The following is a 17,245-nucleotide window of genomic DNA, read 5'->3' as shown; positions in this document are numbered from 1 at the left end:
ATGATTTATATGGGGAAGTTGTGCACATTATTATAGTCCCATGCCATGTATCATAAATTTATGTCATTTACTTTGGTGAATAATTTGGAATGGGTGAACTCTATATTAATCAACCGTCTTCAATATTTACTTCTTAATTGAATTAGACTTTCGATTAATTTAATTAATTTTTTTTGCCATATACATGATATTGATAAAGAGTTACTCTTGGTAATATAATCCGATTATTCTCTTATACCAAGTATAAACTCTCGATTTACCTTATATTTTTATCATCGAAAAAAATCAGAACTATCTATTAATTTTGATAATTAATTGAGAAATAATCTAAACAAAACAACACGAAATTGAAAAAAAAACACAAATCATTGATTTTGTAAATTAGTGAAATGATGATCACTACACTATGTCAACCTAGTCGGTGGTACAGACGATTTTTAAAGAATACTAGTAAATTGATTTTTCTCCAGTCATTAATTTGAAAATTCGAGTCACAGTATAAAGAAAATAAGAAAAATCATTTAGATCCATTTGCCACCTGTCAGTGATCTATAGGCTAGACACTTATTATATGTAAATCCTTTCCCAAACAACCCAAGCAGTCAGAAAAGAACTCAATTATCATTGTACGAGGAAACCAACTTTCTCGAGTAGTACAATTTTATGCTACTCCCTCTCACTGGCCAACATTTGTTTATGCACCTTCTTTCTATATTGAGATGGTCCATGCCCTAACTTGCCATTTCTTATACTACTAAACCACAAATCCACAATTAGTTTAATACCTTTGTGATTTTCTATCCAAAACCACCCCAACAATTTTGGCGAATTAAATTAAGCAGCTCCAGGTTTTGGAACAGTGGTTTTGCCATACCGCTTTCCTCACGCTTTACAATACCATTACCACCTTCTTCCAAAATAGAACTCTCTCTTTCGTTAATCTCCGCTTCAACCTCGAATTAGTAAGTCCTATAAATTCAACTCTCTCTTTATTTCTACTTCTTATTGCTCTCCTCTCTTTTGCTCAAATGTTATTCTGTTGGATAAATCAATGACCGATTTTCTCCTAAATATCTTCATTCTCTCCGTTGGTCCCGATCTCGGCTCCATATAGCCTTTGATCGCCGATTAACCTTAGACCGAGAGCATAGAGATTAGCGAAAATTAGGAAAACCCTAATTTTTTTTAATCTGTTTTTTTGGGGTTGCAGAGAAGAGAAAATGGGGAGAGGGAAGATTGTAATTCGTAGGATCGATAATTCGACGAATAGGCAAGTGACTTTCTCAAAGAGAAGGAATGGATTGCTTAAGAAAGCAAAAGAATTATCAATCCTTTGTGATGCGGAGATTGGGTTGATTATCTTCTCCAGCACTGGAAAGCTCCATGATTTTGCAAGCACCAGGTTTTCTTATCTTCCACCTACAACTAATTGCACTTTTTTTCCTTTTATATTTCTCGATTTTTTTTATCAAACTAAGTTGTGTGCGTGAAACATTTAATACAACTTTTTTCAGAAAACTAATAATAACAAGTACAATTCCTAATAATCTTTTAGTTGCGACTTTTTATGATGGTGTAAGCGATTATGTGTGCTTGTTTTGTTCGATGCTAATCTGTATATTACGCCTAAGATAAACTGAATCTGGGAATCTGTATATGATGTCCATGTGCTATTTATGGAGTATATCATAAACAACAATTATATATTCATGTGAGATTAAATAATTTAAAGTACTAATTTTCGATCAAGTAAAAGAAGGAGGTTTTAATAAGTACAGAAATTACAGTTTCTCCTGAGAGATCAGGTGCATATATATATCACGCATGCAGATAACATTAATCTTTCCTATTTTAGAATTTGTATGAATCGTTTCTTTAACAATCATCAACTAGCTACAACTTGTCATTTCAGTATATTGTCGGACGCTATACGTATATGTGTATACATATATATTGTGAGAGAATGAAATACAAAATTAACATATACTATAATATATCTAGAAAGCAGAGAATCTCTTGCATGATAGAAAACAAATGGCAGTTTTGAACAGAATTTGATTATAACAAAGTTCTTATGCTACGATCTGCGCTCTAGGGAAAAACTTACTAGAAAGTTAAAAAATTTATGTAATTTTAAAATGGGACATTTATGATGCTGTAATATGATCCGTACGTATCATGCGCAACTATTGATAAAACGAATCGATTTGTTTGACTCGCTTTTAAAACTATATAGTATTTGTAATCATTAATATTAAATTTGGTACTTGTAATTTTAAACATCATTTGAAATATCCAACGCTAATTTTACAAAAAAAATGGTGTTACTTGCTCTACTTGATAATATTCATACTGACATTCGTAATTGCTTTTGATATACTTCCTCCGTCCCTTAAGTTTTGTCACATTTTTTCATTTCCGTCCGTTCCACAAAATTTGTCACATTTCACTTTTTTACCATTTTTTACAGTGGACCCTAATATTTCACTAACTCGTTCGAAATCACATTTTATTATAAAACTAGTATATAAAAGTAGGACTCACTCTCCACTAACTTTTTTCAACTCACTTTCTATTACATTTCTTAAAACTCGTGCTCATTCAAAGTGTGACAAAATTTGAGGGAGTGAGGGAGTAGTATTTATTTCGAAACGGTAATTACATACTTATTTACATTTGATATTGGTGGGCATAGGTTTATCAATATATAGGTTTAATTATATTTCATAATATTGTTAAATTTCATTTCATAATTAAATCAAACATCGGACTCAAATTTTATGATAAAAAATTAAACAAAATGTTTTAATTGTTCATAGTTGTGTTAATTTAATTGTGCAGATTGTATCACTAGTTCTTCTCTAATTTCACTAGTATATTTGTTAACTGAATTATAAATTAATGTGTTTTTTTTATATAAATAATTCATTATTACTCATTTTTCTGATCATACGCTTGTCATTATTTTAAACATAACTATGCTATATAAAAACGAGTCTTGTTCATATTTGCCAGCTAACCACTTAAAAATTATGAAAAAAATAATGCAAGAAACAGTTTATTTTCTCCCCATGATTATACGTTATTTATATATAGCATAAACACACACTATTATAGGATTACATGTGAATCATTATTTCATATAAACGAGTCATGCTCATGGTTGCCAACTAACCACTCAATTTGTGTATGTTATATTCTAAGTGTGTTTGGTTCGATGGACGTGACTGATAAATGTGATTGATATGATAGAGTAATTAAGATTGAATTATTTGGATTACTTAATTAGTCTTGTGTTCGAATTTTTTGGTGTAGGGCTAATTAAAGGTTTATTATACTATAATTAAAAAAAAAAAGGATTCCTTTTGTTAATCGTGCAAATATGTAAAAAACTAAAAACAAATGATACTGTTATTGAAAATATTTTGGAGTTTTGCATTAGCAAGATGGTTAAATAGATCAATCCAAAATTTTGGGGTAATAGATAGCCATCCATCTAGTCACTGTAAATTTATCTCTAAACAATTCAACTGCATGTTTTATATAGTGCCTTTCTTTACAGCGTGTTTTAAATTTTTAGAAGTTACTTAAAATTTAATTTTAGGTATATCTCGTGTCAAAATAATGTAATAATGAATTTATTTTGCTACTCACTAAATTTTCACTTATCTTAAAGAGTAAATTACATTTAAAATCCTAAATCCTAAACCAATTAAATGCTTGAATCACCAAACAATTAATCAAAATGAGACTGCATGCTCCTTTTTCACTTCAGTTTCAGAATGGTGTTTATAAAATCCACACTTGCATCCGGCAAGCCAAGTCATCTTTTTTGTCAAATATTAATGTTTTACAATTTAAAGTGTAATTGGATATTATAAATATGAGCACGTGCATTGATAACATGATGGGCATTGTGATAATTAAGATATTTGTACATCAACTTGTTTACCATTTGAGCAGCATGAAATCTATAATCGAACGATACAACAAAGTCAAGGAGGAGCATTACAATCTGATGAATCCCACTTCAGAGATCAAGGTAATCTTTATCAATCATCCCTATTTAATACTGGATATGGAAATATTATTGCTTAAAATGTGTGTCCACTTTTAATTACCAATACTCTTGCTTTTAAAATCTAGGTCGACAACGTAATGCCTCTCCTTCAGAGATCATAAATCTAGGACAACGTTAATGCCTTTCCCTCAGCGAGAGATAGAGTCCCAGTAAATATTATTTGCTTAAAATGTGTGTCCACTTTTAATTACCAATACTAAACTGTGCATGCTTCATTCATAGTAATTGGAAGGTTTATATATAAAAGGCTGTCCAATTGGATATCGGGTATTTGAGTTTTACCCCATCCGATCCGAATATTGTCAGGTATCAATTACCGATACCTGCAAAACCGGACACCGGGCAATCAAATCTTAGAAAATTCGACAGATTGGATAACCCAATTAAAAATAGTGAATATACTATTATGTACATGTTCATTTCCACTAATTGCAAAACGATTATAGATAATAGATGAATTCATAAAACATAAACAACTTGTATATGGAATACAGTGGAAAACAAGAAGTTCCCCAACTTCATGAAACGCTGAGGCAGGCGGATATGCAGAAAGAGTGAGAGGCAAATGGTGAGAACAATGGTCGATTTGGCCTCTCTTCTCTCCCATTCCAGATTCCACCATCTCTGCTAATCCCTCCTCTCTCTCCATAGTCCCACCCATTTCTCGATTTTGACTTCTCTTCCCTCAATACACGCCGATTTCGAGTTTTTCAGGATTAGATACCCGAGCGGATACCCAAAACTATATCGGATTCGGGGTTGGGTGGAGGATTTTAGGGTTTTCATGTTCGGATACCTAATTTTTCGGTCAGATACCCGATTAGACAACAGTAACGGTCACGGATGTAAACCTAGTGTAGAGGGAATATAACCCACATAATCAAATTATGAATGAATTATTTGAACGTAGAATATAGTATATATAGTTCCAGAGTAGGGTTAAAATGAATATTTTTTTTATTTGTGAGAACGTTTTGCATCTACAAGTTGCACTGAATTTATAAGTCCCATTCACTAAACTTATACAGATTCACTAAATCTGGTTATGGTAGAGTTTAAGCGCAAATTATACAGTGCAAGTATTCTCACGTACTCACCGAAAACAGATTTTTTAAAACTCTTTCCTTTAGTTCTACCTGCAAAACCAAAACTGATAGGAGAATCTTTATTTTTATATAATCCACGACTGATATATTAGTGATGCCATTATCAAGCTCATAAGAACTATGTAAATTGCAGTAACTCACCAATGCAGTCCATTATTCTTTTTTTGGGAAGTCATTATGACACAAATTATAGTCCATTTTTCTAATTCGTATTATCCTTAAATATTTGCGCAGACAATAAATAGAGCAACTTGTATATATGTAAAGTACATATCAAAAGAATACGAGTATGAAATATCTTTTCTTAATATGCTGGAAATGAAATGTGATTAAATTGGTGGGACCAAACTACATTTCAAAATAATACAGTATGACATAGTATATTTTCATAATATGTACAGAAATAAAATGTGATTAAATAGATGGTGCCGAGAGAGTACACTAAAGTCCTTGTAAATTAATTTGTTGCCCGGCTACCGAGAGAGGATATTTTCTTAATCTGTAGTATAAAATCATATTGAATGATCGAACGTTTGCAAGTTTGCTTATACGTGCATGTCAATTTTTTTCTTATTTTGTCTCAGACTAAGCTAACCTAAAAACTCTATAATTATTTTTTTAACAGTATCATAATTGTTAATTTTATAACTAAACACCAAATATATTTAATTGTTTACATGGTCGCCATTTGAAACAATATATTATTAAAACTCTTAAATCTTGTCCCACATAATCGATTTGGTGATGATCCTAATTCATCTATATAAGTATGGATAACTCTTCCCCTTATAAGACATTTTAAGGAGTGAGTGACTTATTTATAATATGGTATCAGCGCATGTCCAAGTCGTCGATAAATTTTATCTCTTTACCTCTTCTTTTGTCAACACACGTGATGGAAATCCGACGTGTCAATAGTTCTTCACATCTTGTAATTTGGATCTTAACCCATCAAACAGACCGACATATATGATTTTGATTATAGAGGCATTGACTACCAAAAAAAACTTTCTTCTAAGAATAAAAGAGTCGCAATTATTTACATTGAAAATTAAAAAAACCAACAACCACGTTTTAGGTTGCGAAATTGTCCCTAAGTTAGAATAACTTGTCTTACTCTTTTGCTTTTATAAGAAGCTTCCGTTCGCGTATCCTAATTTTGGTTGAGACACCAATAATTAAGATGGTTTTTTAAGCGTTAGAGGTATATTTAAAATAAATTAACATCCTTAATTGCATTGAAAAATGTCCCTGGCCAATTTTTTTATTTTTTTATAGTGATTCTCGTTGGCAGAATAAATAGTTAAGCCAGGAATCTGATTCCATTTAAACAAGCCATGGGGATCTCCAACACTTCACTTCCATTTATTCTTCAAGAAAGCTTTGCGTAGGGTAAGAACCTGTTGAAAGGCCTTAATGAACATAGCAGCCCTTGTCTGAAAAAAAAACACAGACACATGACATGCGCATTAAGTAATACTATAACAAAAGTTCGTTATCACATTTTAAAGCTCATGTATATTTCAATAGGTAGCTACTACTTAGGATAGTCCACTTTCAAATAAGTATCCCATAATTGCTTTTTCACATTTGCCCTGAGTAAGGACTCATCTGTAATAGAAAGAGCTTTCGCCTTTCGGGTTCAATCTCCACTGCCCATGGCCGATCCAAAAGGTTGTCAAGATTACGTCTATGACTTTTGGAAGAGCATAAACTGGGTCTTTAACATCTTTAGTGTTTACGTGTGAGGGAGAAGTTATAATTTAAGATTCACAGAAGAGCTATTACTGGACTATGGCTGCTCCTCAAATAGCTTAAAGTCATTTCAGTTGGTAGTTTTAGTAGCCAAGTTATTAGTTTGAGTACATGGAACACATACTTATTCAGTAAACATAGAAGGCCCAAGTAAGGACCACATACTATGGAGATGAGACCTGAAGGGTAGAGATTAGGGCGACTGAGGCTCCTAGGAGTTGTTTGGCACCCACATCCCGCAAAAATTGGGATCGGTTATTAACATTGGCAGATTCATGTTTACTTGTAAATAAAGCCATGTCTAATCTTATACTATCTAGTTCAGTTGCCTTTTTCTCAAACTTCCGACCCTTGACAATGTATCACAACATTATCCATCTCATTTTCACTCCTATAACTAATTTGACCCAAGATAAACCGCATTTTGGCATATGCTTTACTTCCCCGTCCATAAAAAATAGGCTCGTTTATGGATGGCACGGGTTTTAATGAGAAATCGGTAATAGAAAGAGAGATGGTAGAAAAAAGTAGGTAAATTAAGAGAGAGAGGAGAAAATTCAAGTTAAGTATGAGAGATAGGGGAAAAAGTGGATAACGTATGAGAGATAAACTTTCTATTTTTATAAAGACTAAAGTCTAATTTTGGTCCCTTACATTTGCCCTAAAATTCTTTTTGGTCCCTTACATTAAGTTTGTGACATTTTGGTCCATAACATATTATTTTGGTACTTTTTGGTCCCAAACAAGGTCATAAACTTAATGTATGAGAGTCGAATTTTTTTATGGAAAATGTACGTGACCAAAATTGGACTTTAGTCCTAAATTATAATTAAGTTATTAAATTGATCAAACATGTTGACTGTTAATTTTAACAGAAAATGGTTATTTTGGACCAAAACAATATGTTTGAGATCAAAAAGTACCAAAACAATATGTTAGGGACCAAAATATCACAAACTTAATGTAAGGGACCAAAAAGAATTTTAGAGCAAATGTAAGGAACCAAAATTAGACTTGAGTCTTTTATAAATGAGATTATTTTTTGTGGACACCCTAAAATAACAAAACGAAACTATTTTTCATGGACTGATGGAGTATTATACCATCTCACTATTATCTAGTCTAAATTCTAATGAATTGAACATCACTATACCTCAAAGCCAAGCTATTTTAAGTCAAGTCATTCAGCTGAGGTTTAAGACGATGAACTTGTAGTTGTTTTCCTTATACAAATATTAGAATAACGCACTCCTGCCTCACTTTCCTCTTTATTTTGTTCCTACTGTATACGGCATACCTCACCACGAATCCACATATGAAAGATAGGTTTCCTAAAATCCACCTCGTGGTGTTAAGAGACTATATTATATTAGAAAATGAAAATGAAAATGAAAATGTAAGAGGACGAGAAAGTATTCCCAATGTTCCACGTTCCAAAAGCAGCTAGGCTGCACTCCTATTTCTTGGTGGAGTGACAATGAAAAGATTATACTCCATTCATGAGAAAATGTAAGATACAGCTAAATAATGATAACCGTCCATAAATTAACAACCAAACAGTATAATAATTCCGGCACAAATAATGATGACAACATTTTTTCTGAATCAGAGAAGATTTCCATGCATCCCATTTCAACATATCTCCAACTAATGTGAATTTCACGATAGCCTGGTTAAATTTCTGTAGCAATTAGACTTATAGACCATAACATTTTGGTGGTAAGTAAGACCTAATCCTACTTTGTCAATTTTGGATAGGTATGGCAAAGGGAAGCGGAAAACTTGAGGAAACAACTACAGTATTTGCAAGAAAGCCATAGGTAACCCCACCAGATTTGTTATGTATAGTAATTTGATTGAAATTCCTCTCCCAATACCTTTTACAGCTTGAAACAAAGTTACTGTTGATAAAGAGATATGAGGAAAGTAACTGAAAGCAAATGATATTGTAGAACATATGTACTGCCCTATACATTGGGGCTTAAAGCATCTACAGATTGTTCTTTGCAATCGTCTTATAGGCATAGTGCATCATCTCAGTCAAACGCTAGATAATTTTGCAAAGTGTGTCTTGTTATAGAAACTCGAGACATGGATAAGGCAGTAAACATGTGGAAGATACATATGCACACATTGTTATAGGAACGCGAGAAATGGAGAATGCATTACAAATGTGTATACATGCACGTGTATAAATGAAATTCAGTTAGTGGGACTATAGGCACCCGGACTCCAAAATAAGTAATACCTCTCATCTTTCACCTGAAATGACTTGCCTCTGTTATTGCGGTTGCAGGAAACTTTTGGGAGAGGAACTTGCTGGATTGAACATTAGAGACCTCCAAAATCTGGAAAATCAACTAGAAACGAGCTTGAAAGGTGTCCGTGTGAAAAAGGCAAGTAAAAATCATGTCTAGCATAACTATATGGACAGGTTCTCAAATAAGTATTTATTTTTCATTTATATCTCACACAGGAACAAACTCTGACCACTCAAATCAACGACTTAAATCAGAAGGTCCACTTTTGAGACAATGAGCAAGTTATAGTTTCTATTGAATATAACGTTTAAAATTGGGGATAACATCATTAATCATGTTACAGGGAAACGCCATTCATCAAGAGAATATGGAACTTTACAGGAAGATGAATATTATTGTCAAGGAGAATGAGGAATTGCGGAAAAAGGTATTGTCAGACTACGACTAAGACTCAAACGTGTATGATGAATAAAATTTAGGCCAGAAGTTAACTGTAAAAGTATATCTGACTATCTGAGTCACAAATTCACGATTAAAGCAAGTTTGATGCAGGTTTACGGTCCGGGAAGCACAAGTGAAGAAAACAGGGTTCCCCACAATACACACAAAATCAACGATGGATATTCTTTTATACCTATAAATCTTGAGCTGAGCCATCCACAAAAGCAAACAAATGGTGCATCAAAAGATGCAATGAATTAGGGGTTAGCTCCATTTAACCTTAATTCACACATATGTTAGGCACTAAGAACGGTTTCCCCTTGCTTGTTTTATCAAATGACTATAAAATTGACTCTTGAACAGGCTTCAACTGCAGCAATGACACGCTGGCAGCACATGCAATGTGTTTAGCAGTTCTAAGTCAAGTCATCTGACAATCCTACTGAACAACTCAGATGGACTTGATATTTTGTGGTTCACAATGTGCCTGCAAACGGATGGCCATCCTGTTCATTACCTGTGGAAAGACTAGAGATTTTTATGTACATAGTCCCATGATTGTTGTAATAATGGCAGAAGGAAGAAGCAAGGAATGTTTAAGGTTAACTCGAACTAATATCGTGGTAATTGATGTCGCCAGCAGTAGTCCCTACTAATTCTTGTTAGATAAGATAATGCTAATACACTGGAGACATGTCATTATAGGATGCTTCAGTAAATGTGAAAGTTAAAATCGCCATTATTGGGGGTTGGGAAGGTAACAGTATAGTACTAGTCCGTCAAACCATAATATATACTAGGAATTATTTATTTTCAGTTGATGGCATGCAACAAACTTAAACCGTAGGTCCTGCAAAAACTCAACAACTTACCACAGAAACTGGTTTATTAATAGTACATTATGCGTGTGGATGCTTGTGCTGATGTATATGAGGTCCATATCCCGTTTCATAAAGATCCGACATTTGGTGGCATCAACCTCATTGTTGAATCACCAGACCACTTCACTATACAGATTTAATATATTCATTACCAAACCTTAAAAAAATGGTAAACTGCTAATCTGCACAAAGTCACATTTATGCTTGATGCTTGTGCTGATGTATATGAGGTCCATATCCTGTTTCATAAATATCCGACATTTGGTGGCATCAGCCTCATTGCCGAATCACCAGATCACTTCACTATACAGATTTAATATATTCATTACCAAACCTTAAGAAAATGGTAAACTGCTAATCTGCACAAAGTCACATTTATGCTTGACAGTTTAGCATTAGCTGCTAATAAAACCAATCAAGTAAAATACCAAAGATCTTGCATGTAATAAGCATAAAGTTTGGAGCCCATCTGGGTAAAGAACCAGCAGCCTGTAATTAAATACTACTATATATATTACCAGTTCATCTGCATACCTATTAACCTAAAATAGGTGCATCAAAGAGCAGGAGGTGTTAGAGTTATTAATAAATACAAAAAGGTTGTGATTGAAATGAAGGACACATGGATATCTTTTGCAAATTCAAAGTAGCAGATAGATAGATAGTTGTTCAGATATATATGGTTTTGAACTTATTACCCTCATTTCAAACTAGTTTTACAATGATTTGGGTCCACTTTAATACTATAATTTTTCATCTCCCATCCAAAAGCAATGTTTCAAACAAAACAGGAGAACTCATCCCAAAAAAGACTAGCCTGTTAGGAGAGAGAGCCGTAACAAGTAACCACGGGCAAGTGCATATTCCATGGCAATAACAAAAGGAGTTATACGTGATGCCTAAGTGTAATAATGGATCACCATACTGTATTGCACACCCAAGACAATTTTGTTTATCATAGGAAGGCTCCATTATCTACTACTAACTACAATGCTATGAATTAATTTCAAGACCTCTATTGAGACAAAGTGTAGTCAAATATTTATCCAGTTACCTTCTTTCACAGGTATTATAGAGTCATATACCACAAACCATTTTTATCAATGCTCACTCCATCCCATCACTTTATTCTCAACAGATTAAGTGAACCTGAAAGTCAAACATTAACTAACAAGATAATCACCTAGACTCTGAGACTCTCAGTGTATCTAATTTCTCCCCTTTAGAATTAAGCCAATATAAGACTTAATCACCTAGTTTTCAATTAACTGTGGCCTGATTGGGGTATAAAGGCATGCTTATATTAAAATTTTCATCCCCTATTGAAGCACGCAAGACCACTACTGAAGATGCAAATACCACAGTTTTCAGCATACTTTTGCAAGTTGTTAGAATTACACATTATTACAACAAACATCTATCAAATTACATAATTCCAATAACAGATACAAACAAAAAGCGAAACATCGAAATGCCGACACATGTGACTTTTTATTCCACTTGACATCTAAAAAGTTTAACTTGTAACATGTAGAGAAAAACTCCAAAACTTCTGTCATCAAACATAAAGTAAAAGATTACTAAGATTACCACAAAAGAGTTACTGAATTTGAAACTACTTAGTTAACTCATCTAAACTACTACCATTTACGATATTAGAGTCACCACCAATAACATAATCCTAGGTGAAAACAAGCACAGTTCAATCAGAATCAAAGAGAGGCAGAATCACAAATAATACATTCACAATATTCAACAATTATATTAAACTACATTCACAGTATCACAAATAAACCCTTGGCCATGAGAAGCTGAAGATGAATTGAAAACAAACGTTTCTGGTGAATTTGGTAAAAGAAAAAGGATTTGTAAACTGAACCGCCCTTATGTATAGTGAAAACAGTCCCCATTGCTTCAATAATCATATACCCTTCGTAATTTGACAGGGTTGGAACCACGCCAAGAACTGGAACCATAAAATCAAACACCATCAATTAACACTACGAGTTCAACATAATCTATATTTCTACTCTATTTTTTTACCTTTATAGATTGTGGAACAGAAGATTTTGACACCATAGTTTTGACAGGCTAAATATCAAATACAAATCAGAAAAGATTAATGCCAGAAACTATACCTGGGAAATAAAAAAACAACTAAAAAAAGAGAAACCAAAACGGGACGAAAACATCACAGATTGTATTCCAAAATATAAGAAAGCGAATATAATGTAGTGCATGTACGTTCAAAATAAGCCAAGCTAAACTCTCCAATAACAGATATGAAAGTAATTATCCATTCAAATATACAGAAAAAAAACACAATCACAAAAGCGAAAGCAAAGGCCACCAGAGAGAGAATAAAAGACCTTTGAAGCTGCGAAAGGAGAAAGCAGACGAGAACCATCCGTTTCATCGAGATGCTATCAACACCTAAAGAGCGATGGCGAATGAAGATCTCGAAGCATAATCGCGGTTTCCCGATAAAGGGCAAATGTTGAGGTAAAGGCTTTAGGCAGAAGTGATTGAACTCGTAAAGATGAAGAGAGAGAAGAAAATATCTACAAATATGAACTACGTATCGAGTTTTCGTTAAATCACGGATTCGGTGCTTCCGGTGTTTATGTGCGTCATCAACTTGCGGATTTTTTAATTGATTATAGAAAGACATAGATTTTTTAATTGATTTAATCTTATTTAGAGTTTGGGGTAAGTAAGACCATCCACAATAGGAATAGCCCAGCAATAGCTCAGCCACTGCCACATCAGCAGCACTAAAAATCCTCCTGCCATATCATTAAAACAAGCAAATAGCCCAGCAATAGCCCAGCCATAGCCTAGCCACATAATATCCACATCACTATTAACAAATATATACAAAATGAAATAATTAACAATCACACAATATGCGAAATTTAATTTTCGCATATATAGTGTTTCGGAAAAAAAAATTAATTTTCGCGTTATTTAATTTTCGCATATATAGTGTTTCGGAAAAAAAATTTAATTTTCGCATATATAGTGTACTCGTTAAAACAAGTGGTGCGAATGAAAATGACGAGCAAAGCGCGTATATATAGTGTTTCGGAAAAAAAAAAATTAATTTTCGCGCTGGGCGGTGCGCTGGGCGATCCGGGAGCTGCAATAGCGCCGAACGGACCGCCCAGCGCCACGCCACCGCCCAGCGCTGCGCGGTTTCTCTCTCCAGTCAGCGGCTGGACGGCTGCAATAGACCGCCCAGCGAACCGCCCAGCGCCGGCGCTCGGCTAGGCGGTCGCTGGGCGGTTATTGTGGATGGTCTAAGTACAACGCATTTTGATTAATTGATTGAGATTTACACTTAACTGTGATTCAAGTTCTTATTCATTTACATTGTTTTTAATTAATTAGCATAAATCAAATGCAGTCATGCCCAGATCAGGACGAAGAGCTCAAGCAACATTTGTTGATTATGCATACGTAATGGGGTGAGATCCGTACGATACAGGAACTCGGATTATTCCGAAGAACGATTTGACTAAGCCTCCTACTGATACTTACCATTTATCCATCATTGAGCACGTCCGCCTAATGACCAAGATGATCGATCGAGAAGTTTGAGGAAAAATTGGGATTTTAAATGTGATTTTAGATTTAAATTAATGTATTTTCTATTCTTAAGTACTATTATATGAAATAATTTCCTTTTTTAGTGATGATTGTGAAATTGAGTTGGGGCTGAAAATGAAGCTGAAATTAAAGTTAGATGCATTGTATATGTTGGGGCTAAAAAAGAAAATACTGACGTTACAGCTGAAAAATGAGGTTGGAATTTGTTTTCTTGGCGCATAATGAATACCCTAAATGTAAAATATGAAGAAATAGCTAGTGACAAGTTTGAAAATAATGCAAAAGTAATTCAAACAAAATTAAATGTTTATCCAAAGATCTTTTATGATTTTATTTTTATGAAGTAATGAAAAATTACAAATACTATGGGTACAAAGATTTTATTTTTTTCAGTTCACTCTTATAATTATATTATAGTATTGGAAAATTTGGAGTGAAGTGGTTCACTTAGGAAAAGTGATTAAAGAGTACTTAACAGTAGATTTTATAATATGAGAATCACATATTTTTTACCAAAAAATACGAAAATAAGTCATAATTAATGGGACAATAATAGAAATTAGTTCAAGACTTTCGATATTTTCTAATTTTTTTTAGAATAACAAAAATTGGTAATACAATAATTTGCAAATGCGTTACTTGCAAATTTGTAAACAAACTTTCAATATCTATTTTTTTTAAAAAAAATAGAATATAAATACATGAACTTTGTATTTTTTCTACAAAATTTTCAAATGTTAAAAATTAAAAGCTGGTTTGGCAAATTAAAACTTAATCAAAATGGTGTATTTTTCAATTAACTAAAAAAAATTAGAAAATAAATTTCATGTCATTAATTCTAAGTACTCACCTATCTGAGCACTGTCGTATCTTTGCTCTCTCCCATCTTTTTTTCCAAACCATCATTACAATAGAAACCAAAGATAGAACATAGAACTGTAGAAGAATGGGAATATTAGCAAAATTTCTTAGGTAAATATTATTGAAAATGTAAAAATGTCATGTATATAATATGATATGTACAAAACCTTACCTAACACATGCTATAAGTGTTGCTAAGTAGGTACATGAATGATCATGGGAGATAGACAGGATAGTATTGGCTGACACTAAAATGTACATTGAGATATCTTATAGTAGGTTCAAAGGATCACATTATTCTATACAAAATGGATAGTAGAAAGGGCGTTATTGCATTGATCACATTATTATGCATCAAATATGGACAACATAAAATAATCATGTGGATGGAGGTAGTATTTCTTAAAACCCGTGATGGGTTAAAAGTGAGACGAAGGAAGTAAAAAAAAGCAGACATATAAGAAACTCAATTTATTTGAAGGGAACTAACATCTCTGAATCACACAGAAGCCTACGTAGCCTTGGCCACTGCTTTGCCCCTGCTTCGGCCGCAACGACTCTCATATCAGCGCCCATACCTTGGTACTGCTCCGGTTTTCCCAATACGCCGCCGGCCGCATAGTATACCATCTCGATCTGTCTCCCTGCACCATTTGTCCCCGACCTCACCATCTCAGAGTATCCCTCTCACTTGTGCTACACCATGATCATGGGAGGCACGACGCCTTGCGTAATCATGTTGTACATAGGCTGTTGGTCTCGGTATACCCTCTGAACCGCGTAATAGCCCTGAGTTGGGGGTCCGTTGGCTGGTCTTATCATCTGTGTGGGGTATGCGCTGGCAGGTGCCAAAATCATATAAACTTGCTCTTTATTGATGTTGCTTGCTGGATTCACTCCGATGGGAACCTACTTATCTTCCCAATAGCCAGGCACCGCCACCTGAGGTATCTTCTCCGGGTGTTTATCGGTGTCGTTGCTTTTCCTCGTGTACATTCCTTCTTCTTCTTCTTCTTCTTCTTCTTCTTCTTCTTCTTCTTCTCTTCTTCTTCTTCTTCTTCTTCTTCTTCAATACTCAGCCTCTGGAGATCCTGAATACTCTCCACCACCGGCTGAGGCGCGGCATTTGCCATCTCAAATCCAAATAGAAAATCAACGCTATTCACCGGTGGCACATGCACATTATTTAGCGCGTCCACAAACCGTTCTTTGTCCGTCTTGCGACCCGAAGGATTCAGGGTCGGATTCTGGTTCGAAAATACAAAAAGCCGCAGCCTAGCTGGCTTTGGTGAAATTTTGCACAGCCGATACTTGTGAGTTGTGCATCATGTGCTCCAAATCATCATCATTCGTTACCGAAATCAACGCATCTAGATCCTCGCCAGGCAATTGAAACTTAAGGGGATAGTATCGCAATCACAGAGCGCAATGAGCTTGGTGAGTGAAAACATGCAACCAAACGCATGTAGAAGAAGAATGAAACAAACATTGTATCTAGGATTGTCTTCAACTCAAATTATATTTTCCGTGATGATCAATACAGCAAGATTCAACTACCTATACTTCTCATTGGAACAATCTAGAATCTTACCCTAATCTAATTAGCATGATGTTAATCATGCTTTACATTCTTAATCAAACTAACACTGTAAAACATGTTTCCTCTTTAAACCACGCAACACCACGTCGCGCCAAGTACAACGGTGGTCCTCCACCTTAGCTGGTATACTTGACTCAATCATAACTGTAGCTCGTGTGAGCTCTCTGATTGGTTCTTTTGGTGTACCAGCCTTTGTCCTCTCTTTTGGCTTATCTATCACCTTGACTCGTGTGGAGTTGATCACTTGTTTATCACGTGCATCTTGCTTCGTTGCCATACACTGATCTCCACGGTTAGTAATTTCAGCATTGCATGCAGCAGCTTGATCAACAGCTTGATCAACTTGACGGTCCAGTGACTTGAGATGCATTGCAGCTTGATCAGCTTGACGGATTGCAGCTTGATCAACTTGACGGTCAAGTGATTTGAGATGCATTGCAGCTTGATCAACTTGACGGATTGCAGCTTGATCAGCTTGACGGTCCCGTGACTTAAGATGCATTGCAGCTTGATCAGCTTGACGGATTGCAGCTTGATCAACTTGACGGTCTAGTGACTTGAGATCATGCATTGCAGCTTGATCAGCTTGACTATTACTTCTAACACACCCCCTCAATCCGAGGGAGGCTAATGATACCACTCCTAATCTT

The 17,245-nt window shown here is 34.5% G+C and overlaps 1 protein-coding gene and 1 long non-coding RNA gene across 4 annotated transcripts; one reads left to right on the top strand and one right to left on the bottom strand.

The window, feature by feature from the left end:
- The first annotated feature begins 704 nt into the window (after nt 1–704).
- On the top strand, nt 705–10,864 carry LOC121788186 (MADS-box transcription factor 23-like). Of its 3 annotated transcripts, XM_042186996.1 has the most exons (9): nt 705–962; nt 1,211–1,402; nt 3,964–4,042; nt 8,701–8,762; nt 9,239–9,338; nt 9,419–9,460; nt 9,547–9,630; nt 9,756–9,907; nt 10,008–10,864. In XM_042186996.1, exons 2-8 carry the CDS (start codon nt 1,221–1,223, stop codon nt 9,903–9,905), a joined length of 699 nt encoding a protein of 232 aa, XP_042042930.1. In that variant the 5' UTR covers nt 705–962; nt 1,211–1,220; the 3' UTR covers nt 9,906–9,907; nt 10,008–10,864. The 3 variants fall into 3 exon arrangements, with proteins under 3 accessions (XP_042042930.1, XP_042042931.1, XP_042042929.1); XM_042186995.1 differs by having other exon boundaries at nt 728–962; nt 9,756–10,864; XM_042186997.1 differs by lacking the exon at nt 9,419–9,460 and having other exon boundaries at nt 724–962; nt 9,756–10,864.
- On the bottom strand, nt 6,397–13,150 carry LOC121788222. The gene is made up of 4 exons (XR_006047659.1): nt 12,569–13,150; nt 10,517–12,491; nt 9,191–9,290; nt 6,397–6,623 (listed from the first exon to the last, which is right to left on the bottom strand). It is a non-coding gene; the product is annotated as an uncharacterized LOC121788222 (long non-coding RNA).
- Between the last annotated feature and the right edge of the window lie 4,095 nt (nt 13,151–17,245).

This window comes from Salvia splendens, chromosome 2 (genome assembly GCF_004379255.2).
Source record: "Salvia splendens isolate huo1 chromosome 2, SspV2, whole genome shotgun sequence".
NCBI lineage: Eukaryota > Viridiplantae > Streptophyta > Magnoliopsida > Lamiales > Lamiaceae > Salvia > Salvia splendens.
This window is presented reverse-complemented; position numbering and strand designations above follow the sequence as displayed.